Below are 19,555 nucleotides of genomic sequence, written 5' to 3' on the forward strand. Positions count from 1 at the left end.
TTTGTTGTTTTCGGAGTCAGAGTCTTACTACGTAGCCCAGGCTGGACTTGAACTCTCGATTCTCCTGCCTTAGCCTTCCGAGTGCTGGGATTACAGGCGTGCACTGCCACACCTGCTTAGTGTTTTCCCTGTGACCTGTCAAAGCTCCATATTTGACGACCTGATTCACACTAGAATGATTCTCTTACATGTATATGTTTTTCTCACCTCACAGAATTAAGGCGGCATCAGGTGTGAAGATAACAGAAGTGAGAATCAGCAAGGAGGACCAGTGGGCAGTACAGGAGGAAATTGACCATGGTAGCTCCCAGACCACGGCTGCCCTGGCCTGCGTGGGCCACCACCCGGACACACAGAGCAGGTGAGCACCACGGTCCCCAAGGTCCCCTTGGCAGTGGTATGTGGAGAAGCTGTAGAGAGTTGACAGCAGCATAACTCGTGTTCAGAAAGCGATGCCACCCTGTGGATGGGCAGTGGGTTCCCTGTGGCTGGCCAGCACAGCTCTATGGGGCTCTGCACACAGCTCTTATCCTAAATGCTCACCATGCACAGGTGCCAACGAGGCTGACAGTCTTGAAAATGACCTGAGTTCCCGTTCATCATAGTGCAGAGTTCAAGAAGACTATTTTTATATTTATTTGTTTATTGGCAGTACTGGGGTTTGAACTCAGAGCCTCATGCTTTCTAGGCAGGGGCTCTACCACTTGAGTCACCCCACCAATGTGACTTTTATTTATTAATTTTTTTTTGAGATGGGGTCTCATGAACTATTTGCCCAGGCTGGCTTTGAACCTTGATCCTTCTGATCTCTGTCTCCTGAGTCGCTAGGATTACAGGCTCCACAAGCCTATTTTAGATTAACATTGCTATTGTTTGCAATGAAGAGTCAAAGGACTGAATAGGGAAGATAGAAGTGCTAAAGAGGACAGAGGGAAGTGTGTTCTTCTGTGAGCAGCCACAGCTCCTGGTAACTGTCCCTCACTGCTTACATGGTCGCCTTGCTGACATCGCCCCTGGGGATCAGAATCTTGTGGCAGACCAGCTGGCACTGCTGGCCAGCAGCCTGACGTCTCAAACTCAGACACGGGCCTCGGGTGCTCAGGGCTGAGCCCGCCTGGCGAGCAGCTGTCCTTGTTCATAATCTGGGGTTGTGACAGTGCAGGTGGAAGGACCTTTCGCCCACTGCATCCAGCCCTCCCTGCAGTCTCTCCCACGTCCATGGATGCCATCTGCAGTGCTGGTCAGGCTATCGAGCTGGGTGTGCGGCCGCAGGGTTGAATCCACCACTGCCCAGGGTGAGGTGCCCTCGCCCCGGCTCAGCACACAGGCCCATTGTGGATCCGTCACTTATCACCCGATTCTGTCATGCTTGTTCCCTTTCCTTCTCTAGGGTTTGGACCCTCCGAGGTCCACTGTGGCAGGTCCAGAAGATGCTCTGACTCCCAGTGAGTGCCGGGTGGGTGGGGTGTGTGAGATGCCAGGGGCTGGGCAGAGCTTTGCCAATGGACTTGCCTGGTGTGGGTGGCCACTTCTTGGGGGACTTTAGCTGACCTCAGCCAGAATCTCTTCCACCTGCTATGAAGGTCTCTTTGAGAGGAGAAGTGACTTGGGATGACAGGGGAAAGTCTATGTTAAGAATCGGTGTCACGCGCTCTGCATGCCTCTAGCTGGAGACTGGTCATTTCAATCCACAGAGCAAGCTTGCAGTCAGCAGCCTCACGTGACCCAGGACCTCCCTTGTGATCTATGTCTGCCGCTGATCTCCTCTCAGTCCTGAGTTGTTAATATTTGCTCAAGGGCTTTCAACTGCTTAAGACTGGCTGCTACAAAAGGGTCAGATCACCTCATGTGACAAGAAATTTAGAGGTGGACACAACTGTGTTTTGAGCCTTCCCAGTCCACATAGTCAGTGCACTGACTTCATTTCCTAACTTCTTTCCTCATGGCCGCAATATGGCTGCAGCTTTTCCAGGTACCACATACCCATTCAACAATATCCAAATACTAGAAAGGAGTGGGGCTTTTCCTCATGTGCCTCTCTGTACCAGGGAAGAAAACCTTTCCAACAGTTCTCTGGCAGTTTCCCTTTAGCTCTCACCTCTCAGCAGAGGGTTCTGTGCCTTTGCCCAAGAACCAGGGTGGTGTTGGGAGGCGAATGTCAGATTGTAGTGGGACAGTGTCTGCCACTGGCAGAGAGTGGGTGCCACTGGTTGGCTGGCAGCACTTGCCACGCTCTTTCGAGGTGGTGTCTTGGAGGTGGTAGCTTGATTTTGTTCTGCACAGGGGCTGTGTGTGTGCATCGCCCCAGTGTTTCATCTCCATGCTTGGTCTGTTAGGTGGCTTTGCCCCACTGCTGCCACCAGTCCTGTGCCACGACAGTCTCCCTGCAGGTGGAGATGTTCAGGTGCTTTGGTTCCAGGAGTGTGGGTCAAGTGGGGGTTCCCCAGTCTCCCTGGCAACCTGCTCCCCTCTCCCTTTGGGCTGGGTTCCCCTCAGGGCTCTTCCCACTTGGGGACAGCATGGCGGCCGGCAGCTCCCAGCATTCATCTGCTGATGTCACCTCAGTGAGAAGCCATCAGTCCTGGACTGGTCATCCCTCACTCTGCTTTAACATAACTTGTATCCTGTGCCCTGCTGATCCATGTTCTGTACCTAGCCCTGGAACCAGGGGCTCCAGTCAGCAGGGAGTGGACGCCAATGGGGACGTGAGTTGGTGTGGGTCATGCTGGTTTCCACAGTGTCAGTGACCAAGTGGTTGTGTAGAGGAGATGGAGAGGGCTTTCCTGGCTCTATGATCCACAGGCTGGATGGGCGATGGTGGATCCAGGGTCTGCACAGGGGACATTGACCTTGTCAAAGTATTTGACAAGCGACCATGCTTGAAATGGGATGAACCACTTGGGCTCTCACAGTTTGGTTTTGTGAGAATCCATTTTGCATTTTCTTTAGAAGAGATTTAAAAAGACTACAAGAGAAGAAGGAGAGGAAGTCATGTGAACAGTCTTACTAAGGAGGTGGGCTTACCTCCTGGGGTCTTTTTTCTCTTTTTTAGAATTTGACCTCCCCCAAGATACAAGGACAGAGAGAGTGACTCTGGGATGACAATTTATGCTTATCTACCCTCCCTCTAAAACCCATTCCACAATCTAAATAAATAATTGCTTCCTTTTATACTTTTTTTTTGTTGTTGCATTGTGATATCAAATGAGGTGTGAAATACAGGCTCCGGGACTAAGTTTGCCGCTAACACAGTGAATACATGAATATAACCCTAGCAAAACATCCCTCGGAAAGCCGTAATCTCTGATTTGTGACAACCTTGATTGCAATAGAGTTTTTAATAGAATATAATGTACACACTGCCTGAAATTCTGTGATAAGAATTAAAAAGGGGTTGTGTGGGAAGACCCGATGTGCTTGGTTAAAGGTCTTAATTTAAAATATTTTAATGATGAAGACTCGCTGGGAGGGGAGGTGAGTAATAAAGGTGGGACCCACAAGATAAATTGTAATGTTGTTGAAAGTGTTGACAGTTCTGGAAGTGTGCGACACAGACCACACGGAGCCCTGGGCCTGGGGACCCACTGCTTGTATGCGAGCCACCCATGACTGGGTAGCTGGGACCAGCTGGCTCTCTATGTGGTCAGAAATCACGATACAGAGCCCTTTCTTACCTACGCATTGCCTTCAGGTAGAGAACAGCAACGTGGTCCTTCAAGAAAGAGACCAAAGAAATCCAAAGTCCTAACGTGGAATTTCTTCAGAGAAGCAGCCATGCTTCCATCATAACCCTTCTTAGGGTGAACTCAAGGTCAAAGCCAAATGCTACCCAATTTGAAATTTGAACCCACCTTTCAGGAATTTTCCTTTGCCTGTTGGAATCCAGAAAACACTGTGTTTGTGCTCATCAGCTTCTGTAAAAATTCTTGAGACAATCAACTTAAAAAGAGGAAGCGTGCATTTTGGCTCACAGTTTCAGAGGCTCCAGTCCATGGTCACTTGGCCTGGTTGCTTTGGGGCTATGGCGAGGCAGTGCATCACAGTGGGCAAAATACCTGTTCATCTCATGATGGGAAGGAAAGAGAAAGAACGAAGAAGAGCCTGGGTTCCTACGATCTCCTTCAAAGACACATCCCCAAAGACCTAAAACCTTTCACTAGGCCCCACCTCTTACAGGCTCCCCCACCAATAGCACCAAGGTTCTGAGCAGAGGAGACCCTAATGACCTGTGTCCTTGTAAGAGATGGACAGAGGTGTGACACACAGAGGAGGCACTCATACTGGGACAGAGGCACACTGGAGTGAGGAAGCTATAAGTCAGGGGGGCACAGGGATGCCTGGAGTTACCACAGGCTGGAAGAGGCGAGGAACACACGTCCCCTGGAGCCTGCGCAGGAAGCACGATCCTGCAGACACCTTGATTTTGGACCTGTGGCTTCCAGAACTGTGGAACAGCTCACGGCTGTGGTTTAAAGTCATTGTTTGTGGCAATTTGTTACTGCAGCCTCAGGAAGCCAGTGTTGGGGCTTGGGATGTTTATAGAGTGAATCGTGAAAACTACCCAGCACTGGGCGTGCATGGTGGTCACATGGAGTGAGAGAGGCCCCACTCTTGGGCCTTAACCAAGGTTCACACGTGTTGGCTTCTGAATCTGACTGTGCAGCCAGGGCTGAGAGTCCCTGGGAACCTGAAGGAACGAATGAATGAGTGAATAAGCAAATGACATTAAACCCCAGAGGCAGATAGAGGCGCTTCATTTCCCCACAGTTTTAGCTTTTGTAAGAAGTGGATTTGGAAATCCACACGTCTAGGTTTACAGTAGCATTTGTCACCGGCACTTGGTATAGCAGCCCCCACAAAGGTCCCAAACCTGGATCTCAATCACAGAAGCACACCACACTCCCTGGGGGAGGTTTCTTTTAATTCCTGCTTGAAATGGCAACAGAGTTCTCCTCAACTGAGGGGGAGGTCTCTTCCCAATCCTCCAAATGATGAGGTCTCAGAAGAAAAGGGTATAGGAACTATTTTTAAACACCTCACTGCTTCTTCTAAGCAGCGGGAAGCTCTTTGTTGAATTTATGAGCCGGCCAGTTTCCACAGAGGTGAAATGGAAGGCTCTCACTTCAACTGTATGGATGTTTAGTCGCAGAAAATGTACAGCACATGGCTGAGTGAAATGGGGAGAACACACGCCACCCCATACCTGTGACTCAGAGCTAACCGTTGTTCCTGTCTTGCTGCATGTATTTGTGCATATGAGACTTACGTGTTTAGGTTGGAAGGCTGCTATTTTCTGTTACAATGCAGAATAAATCCATGGTTCTATCTCTTCATATCATTCTCATGAAGAGAAACAAGGAAGGAGAATGATGACAAAGGGACAATGGGCCAGAGGTCAACACCTGGGTTGGACTTGGGCTGCATCCCTGGATCCCTAATTCCAGCTCCGTTGTTGGAGAGTGCGGCCAGCTGGGCCTTCAGTTCATTCCTTTGGTAGGATTTAACTTGTGTAGCTCCCCGTGGGAGGAAATCGAACCACCAGGAATTGGAATCCTTTTTTTCCCACGGGCCTGCTGAAGTGGCGGTTCTGGGCCGAAGTTTCTGCATTCAATTCCTGATGAGCAGATGAAGAAGCAAACTTGGGGCGCCTTGCAAAGTACATTCCCTGGGAAGCACTCCGCCTTGTCCTCTTACTTTGCTGTTCGCTTCTCACGTGCTCTGGCCTCACTAATTCATTCTAATATCGTGTCATCACTTTTGTGTCTTTATTATTTTGACATCTGTTGCCATTATGTCACTGTCTTTATGCTGTGAAGTCACATGACTGTGCTACCATTATACGCCATGAACCAAATTTGTTCCTGAAACGATGAGAACTGCCTCAGATCCTGTGCAAGGCTCTGACAAAAGTGAACTTTGAGTGGCTGCTTTGTCCCCGTGAGCCTCAACTTCCTCTCAGTTTCTTGTGGAAAATTCTGCATGACGTGAAAACGTTGATTTAACTTGGCCTGGCTCCTCTGAGCATCAGTCCCTGGCCGTGCCTTTATCCTGAGATGAAAGGCCGTCTGCTGGGGGGGTGACTGCTCCCTTTTGGGGTGAGGGGGACTCTTCTGTATCTCTGGAGAGGGCTCTTTGACGTTAGCCCATTCTGCAGCCCGCACTGCAGGGAAACTATTCTCCTCCTTCGTGCTGGAGCATCTACAAATGAATTTGGAATTCAGTAGTCCACCAGCCCCAGGACTGTTGGGATCATGTGTCCTTGAACACAGAGCCACTGTTGCTTAGCACCGTGCCTGGCATATGGTGGGAAGCTAACAGAAATGACTGAGCACCTTGCCTCCCACGGACATCCCTTCAGCCCCAGTACCTGGACCCACAGCTTCAAGGTTGACATATGGTAAGCACATGGTCCAGGTCTGTCAGCTTGCTGGGGACCTTGACACCACACTGTTGACCAGAGTTTTCTATAACTCTTGTCACAGTAAATACGAGGCTTGCAGAGTTAAAACAGGGCCATGATGGTGGGCTCTGGGAGACAGGCGTGGCAGAAAAGTCCTATGTGAGATGAGAGGAAGGGGTGAGTCATGTCCTCATCGTTCCCAGTGGGGAGGGAAGAGCAGGTGCTGCAGGGCTGGTGGGTAGGGGCCCAGGCAGCGCAGAAATGACCCAAGCCAGCCAGGCTGTAGCCTTCTCTTCCCGGGGGCCTTCCACATCTGGGACCCTGTGCTTTGGATCACCTGATATCTAAGCACCACCACCTGCAAGAACAGTTTTGGGGTTTCAGAAATCAGCTGGAACAGAACCCACGTTTTGATCAGAGCCCTTTCTCTGCTCTGCTGGAGCTTACGTTTTGGTTGGGGAGACAGACACCTGCCTGTCTGTATAGCGAAGCAATCTATACTTACACGGCAGGTGGTGATGACGGCTAACAGAAATGCAAAGCAGGTGAGGTGGTAGGGTGACCAGGAGGGTGCATTTCAGGCAGGGAGGCCCCAGAGGACTTGTCTGGTGTGTGCAGGGGTACTGGTGTACAGGAAACAACGACAGGGATACTTCGCCAGCAAGGTGGCAGAGGGCTGCTTTATGGAGGGCTTTGTACACTTTGGAAAGACTGGATTTTATTTGGAGTGGGCTGCGTGCCTCTGTAGAGTTTTGAGAGAAGTGGTGTTGAAAAGATCTGTCGGCCACTGTGCGGAGGAGCAAGGGCAGAAGAACCCCGGGACTTAACTGAGTGCAAGGTGCCTCGCCGCTGTTGCCTTGGTAACAAGAGTCCCCTTCATGCTATTGGTGGCACCATGAGACAAGACACGTAAACAAAGTAAATGGTAAACAGGCAGAGAAGTAAAGGGTCTGGCTGATGCCACTTGGGCAGAAAGACATCAGTCCACTGGGAAGGATTTCTGGAAGGTCTTCGGCAGGGGCAGAGGCTGAGCACCAGGGGGACTGGGGACGTCCTGCCTTCTGTGAGCATCTGCGGTGAAAGGACCCAGGTCATCATGTGTACTGTTCCCTCCTCTTGTACCTGACTCAACTGCCATGAACTGGGGTTTGTGTGGCGCTGACAATGGAGCAGGAGGATGAGGCACCTTGCTCTTCCTCCCTGACGTGTGCAGAGGGAACATGGTGTGTACACGGGCATCAGTGACTGGCCAGAGGAAGAATGGTTTGAAACGTTGCTGGAGATTTAATTTGTGAGACAAGGGTCTCTTGAAAGGGGAGAGCAAAGGTCTTGGGATCTTTAGGGCTTGCAATCTGACACTTTGGGACCCCGAGGCCTGGGCTCTGTTCCAGGTAACACTGGTGACTCGCTGTGGTGTCCACTTCCTTTCTCTGGGCCTCAATTGTGGCACACATGGACTGGGGGTGTGAGCCTTGGGTGGGGAGGCAGCTCTGGTCCTGAGATGTGGTTCTCTGTTCTGGGGCTGCCTGGGGGTGTGGGTGGGTGTGACGGAGTGGGCTCTGTGCAGCCGGTTTAGGGAATTACTTCACAAATCCTGTAAGCCAGAGCAAAGTGCTCACTCCCTAGTCAGCCAGGCTGGCTCCGGCCCGAGTGTTGGACTCATCTGTAGGCTGTATTTTAATTGGAACAAACCCATTTAATCTTGCAGTCTTGAGTGAGATCGGAACTTGGGAAAAGCTTTGTTTTGCTAAAAGGCAGCAAAGGGTGGAAGGACCAAGGGAATTCCCAGAACTTTAAAATGCTTTTGGCCCATGACGCCAGGTCTTGCTGTGTGTGGCAGGATGGGACCCTGGGGGAATAAGCTTTGCCTCTGACTGCTGGGAGCTCAGAAGTGGCTGGGCTTACAGTCTTACTTCTGACGTTACTCAACAAGCAAAGCATTAAAAGTCCACCAACTAACAAGCATCGGCCTCGGCCATTTTTGATGTTTATCCTTTGGTGGGTAGAGTGGGTCCGACAGTGTTCGGTGTTTGTTGGTATGACATCAGTGCCAGGTACAGTGCACAGATTGAGTCCCTGACTTTGCTCAGATGAATCTTCACACGTTTGTAGGAATTATTCCTGCCCCCATCTGCTCCTGGCTCCACACACAGCTTTCAGAGTTGACACACTTGACCGAGAAACAGTTTATAAAACACTTGAGGGTGAAAAGTTAATTTGGCCCAGGGAAGGGGGAGGAGGCGTCTTCCTCAGGGACTTTTGTGCTGAAGATCACACTTGGTCTTCCCCTGGGAGTCCTGCCTGCCTGGTCATTTACCAGTCAGCCTCCCGTGTTTGTGATTTTATTTTTAAAAAGTACAGGGTTACAGAGTTTAGACCTAGCCTCCTTCATTAAAACTGATGTGGGGGAGGCCCCGAGTTGCTCATTTTGGTCTTTGCTGTGAAATACACCATCCATCGGAGCTGGGAGACTTTAGTGAGGAGGCTCCCCCAACTTGAACTCCAAATGGTCTCATTTCTGGAGCGACCCTCCCATCATCCCTCTTTCACACTCTCTCTGTCTCATCTGGGATCTCTGTTCCTTGAGCCTTAGCTGACTGGCCTCCCCAGAATGATACCCTGAGGCTACACAGTGATAGTTGTGTTTCTGGCTCCTGAAGCCAGCTTTTCCCTTCAAGTTCATGATATATATAGCCCATGCAATTTGCTCTCTCCTTTCCTTTTACATGTTTTCTGTGCCGTGGATATGGGTTTTGCACATTGAATATTAATTGTATTGGCACCCTGTTTGTTTCTTCTTGCTGATATAACACATAGTGTCTTCAACAACACAAATTCGTTCTTCTACAGTCCTGGAAGTTAAAGGTTCAAATCAGTTTCACTGGGCTAAAATCAAGGTCATTGGCAGACTGCATGTCTTTGGGAAGCTGCTGGGAGAACCTGTTTCCTTGCTCTTTCTAGCCTCTCAATGCTGCCCCTTGGCTGGTGGCTCCTGGCGTACTCTGATCTCAGTCTCCATCTCCTGTCTGCTTTCTGTCCCTGACCCTCCTGTCTTTCTCTGTAGGGACTGGTGTGATCACATCAAGCTTAGCTGACAACCTAGAATAACCTCCCCCTCCTAAAAGCCTAGTTTAATTGTACCCACAAAGTCCTTTTTGCCACGGCTGGCAACACGGTCCCAGCTTTCAAAGACTAGTATGTGAACATCTCTGGGGGCTGCTACCCTGCCCGCCCTCAATGGTGTTTGCAACCCTGCAAAGCTGAGATCTGTATGTGTGATTCCCAGGTCTTCCTGCAGTCTGCAGGCTCCTTGGGCTTCTCCCTGGGTTTGGCAGGTGAGAGGCCCTGGGGAAGGGGAGGTGGGGCAGATTGGAGGCTGGGGTGGAGCATGACCATCTGTTCCCTCTGTCATCCTGGTGGCTGCCCCTCCTCCTCTATTTCAGCTTCTACAGGAGGGACCACCTTGGGCAGGTAGCAACTTGTACCTAGGGGTTCCTGGGCTCTGACCCCTCCTTGTGCCCCCAGGTCCCTGTAGCCAAGAGGCTGTCATGGCTTCTTGCTGCTCTGTTTTCACACCCATCTGATCTCTCAGATGTCTTCTCACTGGAGTAATTAACTCCCCACTCCAATCCCCCCCTGGGGAATTCCTGAAGTGACTGTGTTCCAGTTCACACACCCTGATTCCTCATGGCAGGTCAGGAGTGAGGGAACCTCAGGATGCAGACTCAGCATATGCAAGGAGAGAAGTCGGATTCTTTCTTCACTCAGGGTTTGGAACCTGAAGCATCCCGTCCCTCCTGCTCTGGGGAGATTGTCCCTTCCTAGGGGAACAAAGGGAGGACACATGGTGACATTGTCTTTTGTTCCCATTGAGATTTGTTCAAATTGTTCCTTCCTGAATGAGACTGAGCGCTGGGACCTCACCCCCAGCCTCCAGGGCGGGAAACCCCATTTCCTTGCTCTTTTGCATTGTGGCTGTTGAATACTCAGGGAGGACACTGACCTTTGATCTCCAAAGAAGGCAGGGAGAGTTGACTGGCTGCCACTACAGGTCCAGAATTTCTCTCTCAGGGAGCATAGTGAGAAGGACTGTGGTGCAGAGGGGGTGGAGCCCCCAGCCCCGCACACCAGGGATGGAATTGACTTGCAGGTGGGGTGCAGAATGTCTACCTCGGTCACCAGGCAAGGACATGTCAGCTCCAGAAACTAGAACTCAGCAACATTCTTGTGAGCCAGGCCCTGACAGAATACTGGAGTTGCTGCACTGAACGAAACTGGTCAACACCTCTTCTCTGTGGTGGTCGTAATCTAGAGAGGGAAACAGACAGTAGTACAGCAAGTCTGCCTGATTCATGGACTTATTGCATGCCAACCTAGCTACTCAGGAGGCAGAGATCAAGAGGATCATGGCTTGCGGCCAGCCCAGGCAAAAAGTTAGTGAGACCATGTCTCAACCAATAAACCAGGCATGGGACAGGTTCACATCTGTCACCCTGGCAATGCAGGAGGCAAAAATAGGAGGAGCAAAGTCTTAGGCAGGTCCCAGGCAAAACCACGAGACCCTTTCTGAATAGTAACACAAAGCAAAAAGGACCAGGGCTGTATAGCTTACATGGTAGAGCTCCTGCCTTGCAAGCATGAGGCCCTGAGTTCAAACTCCAGTAAAATTCAATCTATAATATCAGAGCTCACTTTTCTGTGGGGGCAGTTACTCTATGAGGAAGGACCCTAACCAGGCTTACGGAGATGTTGTTCCAGAGAAGTGCAACTCCTAAAATCAAGGAAGCAAAACTTAACGTCCACTGCTAACAGGCAAGGCGAAGCTGGCACCGTCAGGTGGTGTGCACCTGTCACTTCGAGGTACATGCGGGTACACGCCCAAAGCAGGCAGCAAGTTATCACCTTCTCCTTTCTAAGCGGACAGGTTGTTTTTCATTTTGGATCTCATCAATTATTTCAAACATACTTAAAAAATATGGGGAATACTCTAGCACACATCCATCTGTCTACCACAGAGCTTTCACACAGTTTAACATTTAAATTTGTGGCAGAGCTTAAAAGTAAGAGCAAAATCAAAATGCTCCTATTTCCTTTTCCTTCTGATGCTGAATTTGGTGTTTATTGCTCCTATGAATATTTTTGTAGTTTTACTGCATGGGTACCTGTGACTGTGTTTGGCATGTTTTCAAACTTTATAGAAATAGATTGCCTGTAAGAATCAATCTGCATATTGTCTCTTTCTTCATGCAGCATTTTCCAAATCAGCTCCTATTGATCCAAACAGCTCTCCTCTGTCCTCTGGTCTCAAAGAGCTAATAATGTAGATCTTCCATCGTTTATCTGACCATTCTTCTGTGGATATTTAACAGTTTTGCTCTTAAAGACTTTAGTACCCATTTTTGTGCATGAAATCTTTTTTTTTTTTTTTTTTTTGTGGTGGTACTGGGGTTTGAACTCATGGCCTCACACTTGCTAGGCAGGCTCTTTACCACTTGAGCCATGTTCCCAGCCCTTTTTGCTTTCATTATTTTTTTTAATAGGGTCTTGTGTTTTTGCTTGGGGCTTGCCTCAGACCATGTTCTGCCTACCTATGCCTCCTGAAGAGCTGAGATAACAGGAGTAGAGCTCTGCACCGAGCATTTTGGTTAAGATGGGGTCTTACTATCTTTTTTTTGTTGTTCAGACTGGCCTCAAACCATGATACTCCCAATCTCTGCCTCCCAAGTAGCTGAAATTACAGGTGTAAGCCGCCATGCTTGGTCTGTGCATGAAATCATAAATATTTGCACTAGTTCCTCTAGTGACCAGTGATTTTTACCTGAAGGTTACAACTCATTAATCAATGTGTCATGACGAGGTATATTCATAAAAAAGAGCAATTGCTGAGATTAGCAGAGAAGAAAACATAGCGTGCACCAAGAAGTATCATTTCATGAAACTTCAGTGTCCTTTCTGGGTATGAGTTTTCTGGTTGCCATGCAAAATTTACTTCCTGGGGGTCAGAGTGACAAAATGTGACACAGAACCCCCTGGGGTCTGCAACGGGCAGGGATGCATCCTTAGGTTTACAAATTTACAACTTTGCATCTGTTGCCGAACTCCTCCCCAGTGTGTCTGTACCAACCTGCAAATTGTGATCCAGGCTAGAAGAGTTCTTAACTTTTGGAAGTGCAAAGATCTTTCCAGAAGGCCGTCCTCATGTGTCTTACTTTGGGTCATTACTCTTCCGGTTTGAGTTTATGGATCCGTAGTTGGTGTTTTGTTGGAGAAACACTCAGGCCATTTAATTTCTCTGCTGTCAAGAGGCGGAATTAAGTTATTCTTTCTTTAAAAAGAACGATCTGAGAGTAGAATAACGGATGCAAACTGCCGTGGTTAAACATTGGCAGATGAGCTAATGGATCGGCTGTCACTGATCTTGCTGTAAAGAGGAAGGAAGTGGCATTTAATCACTTTAAAACAATAAAGCAGTGATGATGAATTTGGTGCTGTGGTGCTGAGTGGCTCATTAGGGCCGCTGTTATTTTCCAGTGATAAAGGAGACAGGACCCTGCATCCCCCCCCTTGACTGAATGGCTGCAGAGCAAAAGAGCATTTGCTTTCAACAGTCACCAAGTCCCCTGGGCTGTTTGAACATGTGGACTGGACGATGGCCACGCAGTCTTGGTTCTGTTCACTTAGGTGGCCAATTAGTAGTCTATAAGCCTATTTTGTTTGGTTTTCTGAATTTTATTTTTTGAGCCAATATTTAAAAAAAAGATTTGACCGGAAATATACATTTCTGGAGAAAACAGAAACTGGCAATATTGAGTCAAGGTGATGTTGAATGACCTTGACTACAGCAGAGGTCCAGGCTCTGGTTCACCACAGTCCCCTCTGCTTCCTGTTGTCCCTTCCCCTACAACAGAACAAAACAAACAACAAGAAACCTCAGACTGGGAATGGATATTGGTATTTTCCTTCTAGGAGAGAAGTATTTTTTGATATCACTAGTTATTTAAACACTTTTTTGCCTCAGTTTCGTCCGCTTTCAAGTAGGGGACATTTTGTATTTATTTGATGAAGTGGTTGTGGGATTAAATGATTTTTATCTATGGAAAGGGTTGGCAGCATTGGTATGGATCAGGAGGCCTGGAGGTATCACGCCATCAGTATCATTAGTAAGTATGCCTGTGTCCAAAGGGGTGGGGAGGTACCCAGGCAGAGCGCTTGTTTCCAGACTAAGGAGAAAACACTTTCTTTGAAACAATGTAGAATATCCCCGTGTCTACGCAAACAAAAGTTTTCCTTCCTGAAGAAACAGTGTAAAAGCCCCATTGGAAACAACCCAGCACCTTTGTGACAAATCCACAGCAAGGAGGGAGGCTGAGAAACCTGAACCATACAAAGGGGAGTTTCCTTCTAAATGCAGATAAGGAGAGTCTCGCTTCTCTGCACCTGTGTGTGTCCCAGTCCCGGGGGCCCTGGCTGCTCCACACTGGGGTCCCCGCTGCCCCATGGGGCTGGAGAAGGGAAAAGGGCTTCCACCGAGGCAGCTGTGGCCTGGGATTTGAGGCCAGGCTCAGTGGTGGCTGTTCCACCTCTGATGGGATGTGTGACTTTAACCAGGCCACAGATTCTTAATATTTTCAGTAAAAATGAGGATTTTGCTCACAGAAGGCTCACCCTAAAGATTAAATGAAGCCCAAAATACAAACTCTCATGTTTGACATTTTTCCCTATAAAGATTTAAATCCAAATGCAGCATTTTTAAAAGAGTTTTTCCTCTAACCTTATTTTTCTAACCAAAAACATTCTATTAGGCAAATGATACTGGATCCTTCCAGACAATTTCAAGGTGTCTTCTGTTCTCTCCAGAGACTCTTTTCAATTCCACTTTTACCTGTTTCAAAGGCAACAATAAATAAGGTAATAGCTTTGCCAGGGGCCTGGGTCAGATTTTTTGAGGAGGAGAAAGGACAGGAGGTTTAGAAGGTGTTTTGGGGGAAAATTGCTGTGAACTCCCCTGTCTCGGTGCTGTTACTGCCTGGGAAGATAGAGAGAGGCGATGATGGAACAGAGGCAGCAGGGGCTCCGACTTCATGTCAGCCAGTCTCACAGGATCACAGATTTAAATATTATGCATGAGTTGAGGTTTTGTGATTTGCTGGAATTTGATAAGAGGGACATGTATGTACGTCTGTTCACTTAAAATTACGGTCTTTGGGCTTAAATCCAGACTGGATCACTTACTTAGCTGTGGACCCCAAATGAGTGACTCAGCCCCTGTGCCTTGGCTTCTCATCTCTGATACAGTACAAGGATGATCCCACTCGGAGACTGGTTGTGGGGATGCATGAGGTAACCCAGGTGACATGTTTAATGATGGAGGCAAAGTAAGCCCTCAGTAATGACCTACCTTCTCAGAAAGATAAAAGAGAGTATTCTGTTTGGGATAAGAACCGAGGTCAAGTAGAGGACTCTACGGAACCCCCTTAGTTAAGACCACAGGACAGGTGTTTCTCCTGCAGCACCTTTTGGTCATGAGTAGTCGTGGTTTGTCTTGTAAGTGGAATTGAGTTTTGCACACCTAGAAATGCCAACATTGTAGGCCATCTCTGGAGACTAATTTCTGCCTTATAAATGTGGAGTGAGCTGGATGAAGCAGATCTGGGGGTCAGGGTGGCCCTTGGGTCTCTAGATCGCAGGTTTTAGAAGCTGGCTAATCCTTTCCAGGCTGTGAGGAAGTAGGGCAGGTGGGTGTGGTTGTTTCTCCTTATTCCAGGATGCATCTGCATTTTTCTGCAATAATATGATTCTCTATCCTGCTGATCAGCATCTCAAACCTTGGGGGACTTTTTTTTCTTTTTAAAAGATGGCACTGGGGTTTGAGCTAAGGGCCCTGCACTTGAGCCACTCCTCCAGCTTATTTTTGCTCTTTTAGGTTATTTTTTAGATAGGGTCTCACTTTTTGCCAGGTCTGGCCTGGACTGTTATGCTCCCATATAGCTGGGATTATAGGTACACATCACCAGGCTTATCTTGTTGGTTGAGATGAGTTCTTGCTCACTTTTTGCTTGGGCTGGCCTCAAACATGTTCCTCCCCATTTCTGCCTCTCAAATAGCTGGGATTATAGCTGTGAGCCACCGCATCTGGCTTGGGCAAAACTTTCTTGCTGAGAGTGTCACGTGGAGAATAAGGCATTTCTGACCTGTCTTTCAGAGAGCTGCCTGCCTTGTGTGCCACAGCCCGAGACGCTTCTATTTTTTTTTTTTCTTCTCCAAAGGCTTTGGTGGGGTTTTCTTTTCATCATCCGTTGCAGGAGACCCAGGTGTGCCAGGACTGGCTCTATAGTCCATGAGAAGATCATCAGTGCTATTGTTACGGGAAGCAGGAGCAGGTGGGAGTGCTCAGGTCTGGGAGTCAGACGTTCATGAGGCTTTCTCTGACTGTGAACTCTATCTAGCACCAGTGGGATTGTAGAATGGCTGCTTTCTCCCGAACCCCAGGGGGACCAGAGCACTTGACGAGGATGGGGTGCTGATCCAACCCTCCTGAGTCCCCCACCAGTCTCTTGAACACCCTTTAGAAGCAGTTCCGGGGCACTGATGATTGGTTACCTATTTTAAGAGGGTTTTAGGGAGCAGCTGGGTGCCACTCATTGCACTGGGATTGGTTTTCAGTCTGTTTTCTCACTAACAGTTCTTAAGATAGAAAGTGAATTTATCTCAAATTGAAATGGAAACATTGTAATTAAACATTTATAACTGAAGCAGATTTATAGCTACGGTGCTTACATTTTTTATTGTCAACAGATGCTGTGGAAACTAAATAACCCATAGAAACTATAAGAAAAATGTTTCTTTGTTTTTTAAAAAATCTGTTAACAGCAGACTTTATTCTGTTTGTTTTCTCTGGGGCCTGAGTGAGATAGAAGGCAGCCATGCACCGTGAAATTAAGCTGGATTGGGACGTGCAGGCTGATGAGAGTGGATTTTTATTTATTAAGGTTGCTTTCAATGGCTGGAAAACACTGTGTGTATTTGGGGTGTCTGTGGGTTGAGGGGATGTCATGGATTACTCATCAAGCCTCTCCCCTGCCTCCGGAGCTGGAGTTAGGCTCTTGCTCTTATCTACTCGGAATGTAACTGGATGCAACACTCTAATTATTACGGTGTTTTTTCCCTTTTGAAATTCATGCTTGCTAGTTTGCATGAAACACCCTTATTTATTTTACTCTGAGTAATTTTTGAAAGGAATGCAAGGCCATTTTTGAGAAATCGAAAAGCAGAAAGTATAAAGAACTGCTGCTAACTTTTCTTTCTAATTTGCTTAGTGCTCTGATCCTCTGCATTTTTAATGCTCTGTAGAAACAAGTTTTCTCTCCTGAGTTCTTGGGGGCTTAGAATTTATCACAGGTTTTTTACAAATGTAATCACAAATCTTTTATAAACCTTTTGATAGCTCCTCACTCTTTCTTCAGATGAATGCTGCATAATTTATTTCACTTCGCTATGGGGCCAGTTATGTTGTGTCTAAATATTTTGCTGTTCTAAACAATGCTTGAATCCTTCAGACAACTTAGATTATCGCTTCAGGCATATTCCCAGTTGTGGCTGTTTGCATTGAGATATGGTACTGAGGTTTATACTCGTAGCTTGCGTTTGCTAGGCAGGTCTCTACCACTTGAGCCACTCTGCCAACCCTTTTTGCTTTGTTTATTTTGGAGGGAGGGTCTCTCTTTATGCCCGGGGCCAGTCTGACCGTGATCCTCCTCTTGGTGCTTGCCTGCCTAGCTGGAATGACAGGTGTGCACCACTGGGCCCAGCCATTAGTTGAGGTGGGGGGGTCTCATAGAACTTTTTGCCCTGTTTGGCCTTGAACCTCAGTCTTCTTGATCCCTGTCTCCCGAGTAGCTAGGATTACAGGCGTGAGCCACTATGCTCACTTTGTGTTGACATTTTTAAGACTTATCAAAACTTTTAAGACTGCGTTATGCTTGTGATGGTCAGATTTGTGTGTTCACTTGCTAGGCTCCTCTTCCCTATTGTTTAACCAAACATTAATGTAGGTGTTGCTGCAAGGAGCACGGTGGAGGTGACTAATGTTTATAGGCAGTCAACTTTAAATAAAGGAGATTGTCCCAAATACCGTGTGTGTGTGTGTGTGCGTGTGTGTGTGTGTGCATGTGCGTATGTGTGTGTGTATGTGTATGCGTGTGCATGTGTGCATGCATGTGTGCATGTGTATATGCATGTGTGTATGTGTGTGGCAGTGTAGTCCTCTGTAGGGCCTGAAGAATGGAACCCGGATTCCAGCAGGAAGAGGAGATTCCACCCAGGGACACAGGACACAGCCACCTGCCTGCCTGTGTGTGTGCATGTGCGTATGTGTGTGTGTATGTGTATGCGTGTGCATGTGTGCATGCATGTGTGCATGTGTATATGCATGTGTGTATGTGTGTGGCAGTGTAGTCCTCTGTAGGGCCTGAAGAATGGAACCCGGATTCCAGCAGGAAGAGGAGATTCCACCCAGGGACACAGGACACAGCCACCTGCCTGCCCCGGGGCCTTCAGCCTTCCCTGGCTGGTTTCCTCACCCACAGAAGCCAATTCATGGCAACTCCTTTGCGTGGGTCACGCAGTGATGGCTTTCTTCCTCTGCTTGAACCCTGACGGACACACACACTTTCTCATCTTCACTTGTCCTCATAGTACCGACTGTTGATATTGTAACATTTTTTGCTTATTTGAGGAGTGTAAAATGCATTTGAGTATTTTCTAAATTGCTTTTCTCCTTCCTGGGACCTAAAAGATGTTCAGAGGTACACTGACCGCTGTTTTTCCACTTACTGGCCAGCATGTTCTCCCATCTTTAGATGGAAGAGCCGAGGACCAGGCTCTTCCTCACTACCGTTATTGGTCTTAGGGGAGGAATCCCTCACTGCCTCAGTTCCTTCATTGAAAATGGCAATGATACAGCAACAATGCTATTGTGAATACTATGCTGCTGATAAACAGAGTCTAAGTGTGTTTGTTATAAATAAATACGAATGTGTAGTCTCTCACCCCAAGTCACCGCCTGCTCGGGGTAAGAAGGCTGCTGGCTAAGTGCATACTTCTTTGCAGTGCACGCCATGTGAGGCTTTGTCAGCAGAGGGCGCTAGAGAACACTGCCGTCTTCATTTCCTCCCTATCCCCCAAAGCTGCCCTTTTCCTTCTCTTTCTGACGCCATTTGTCCACTGTGGTGTACGTGGAAGACACCCAGTGTTAGTCACTGCCCCCAGCAGCTGTGAATCCTGAGTGTGTGATCCCTTGCAAGCTCAGAGTCCTGGTCACGACCAGGGTTTCTCTTCCTGGAGCCTTCCCACCGTGGGCACCATGAACCCAAGGCTGCCTTGCTAGTTAGTGGACTCTCAGTTCCCTAATGCCCCCTGCCAGCCTTGGCTCTCTGCACCTGGGAACATTAACCCCTGTCACTCCTGGTACATTTGTCTCAAACCCCAGGCCATGTACCCCCTGCTGGTGAGGGGACTCTTGATGCTGATGGCTCTGCCCAGTGGTCACAGCCTGACGCCTCCTCCAGCCCACACGGAGCTCTTCCCCATGCCTGAGGACCTTGGGCCAGCTCTGCGCTGGGCCTCCCAGTCACTTCTCTGCCACCTGGGGTGCTTCGTCCTCTCTTCCCCCAACAGAGTTTGAATCCAGTGTTGGTAAGGCCATCCTGTCCCCAGCAAATTGCTCCTTTCTGGGTATTCCCTATTGGGTCCAGTGTAATCTTTTGAGTTCTCTTTTTACCTTGATAATTTTCCCACTTAACAGTTATTTGAATTAAAATGTGCCTGTTCAAATTACTTGTTGGACCTAGACCTTATCCCACAGAACTGTTGTGGGGATTACATTCATCATGCAGACTTGCATCACTAGTGTAAGGATAGGTAAGTGCTTCATGAATGATAGTTATTACTTTTGGCATCTTAATATTTTATTATTGGTTTTTAGGAGTTACTTATATGTTAAGGAGCTGAACTTTAGAGCCTTAGAAATGTCATATATGACCATGACCTCCAGAAAAGCTACTTAGAACTACTTTATCCTCGTTAAGAAGTAACCAGGCTTAAGAACAGCTTTAGGGTGACAGACACTTGGAACTGTGGGTCTGTAATTTGTGAATT

At 48.0% G+C, this 19,555-nt stretch overlaps 1 protein-coding gene across 1 annotated transcript in view; it reads left to right on the forward strand.

Moving 5' to 3' along the window:
* Window positions 1–19,555, forward strand: part of Tmem132b (transmembrane protein 132B) — a 318,583-nt gene that overhangs the window by 148,871 nt on the left and 150,157 nt on the right. The window contains exon 3 of the mRNA XM_074061397.1: window positions 215–361. Within this exon, the coding sequence (XP_073917498.1) occupies window positions 215–361 (147 nt within the window). The remainder of the gene's footprint in view (window positions 1–214; window positions 362–19,555) is intronic.

This window comes from Castor canadensis, chromosome 18, assembly GCF_047511655.1.
Source record: "Castor canadensis chromosome 18, mCasCan1.hap1v2, whole genome shotgun sequence".
NCBI lineage: Eukaryota > Metazoa > Chordata > Mammalia > Rodentia > Castoridae > Castor > Castor canadensis.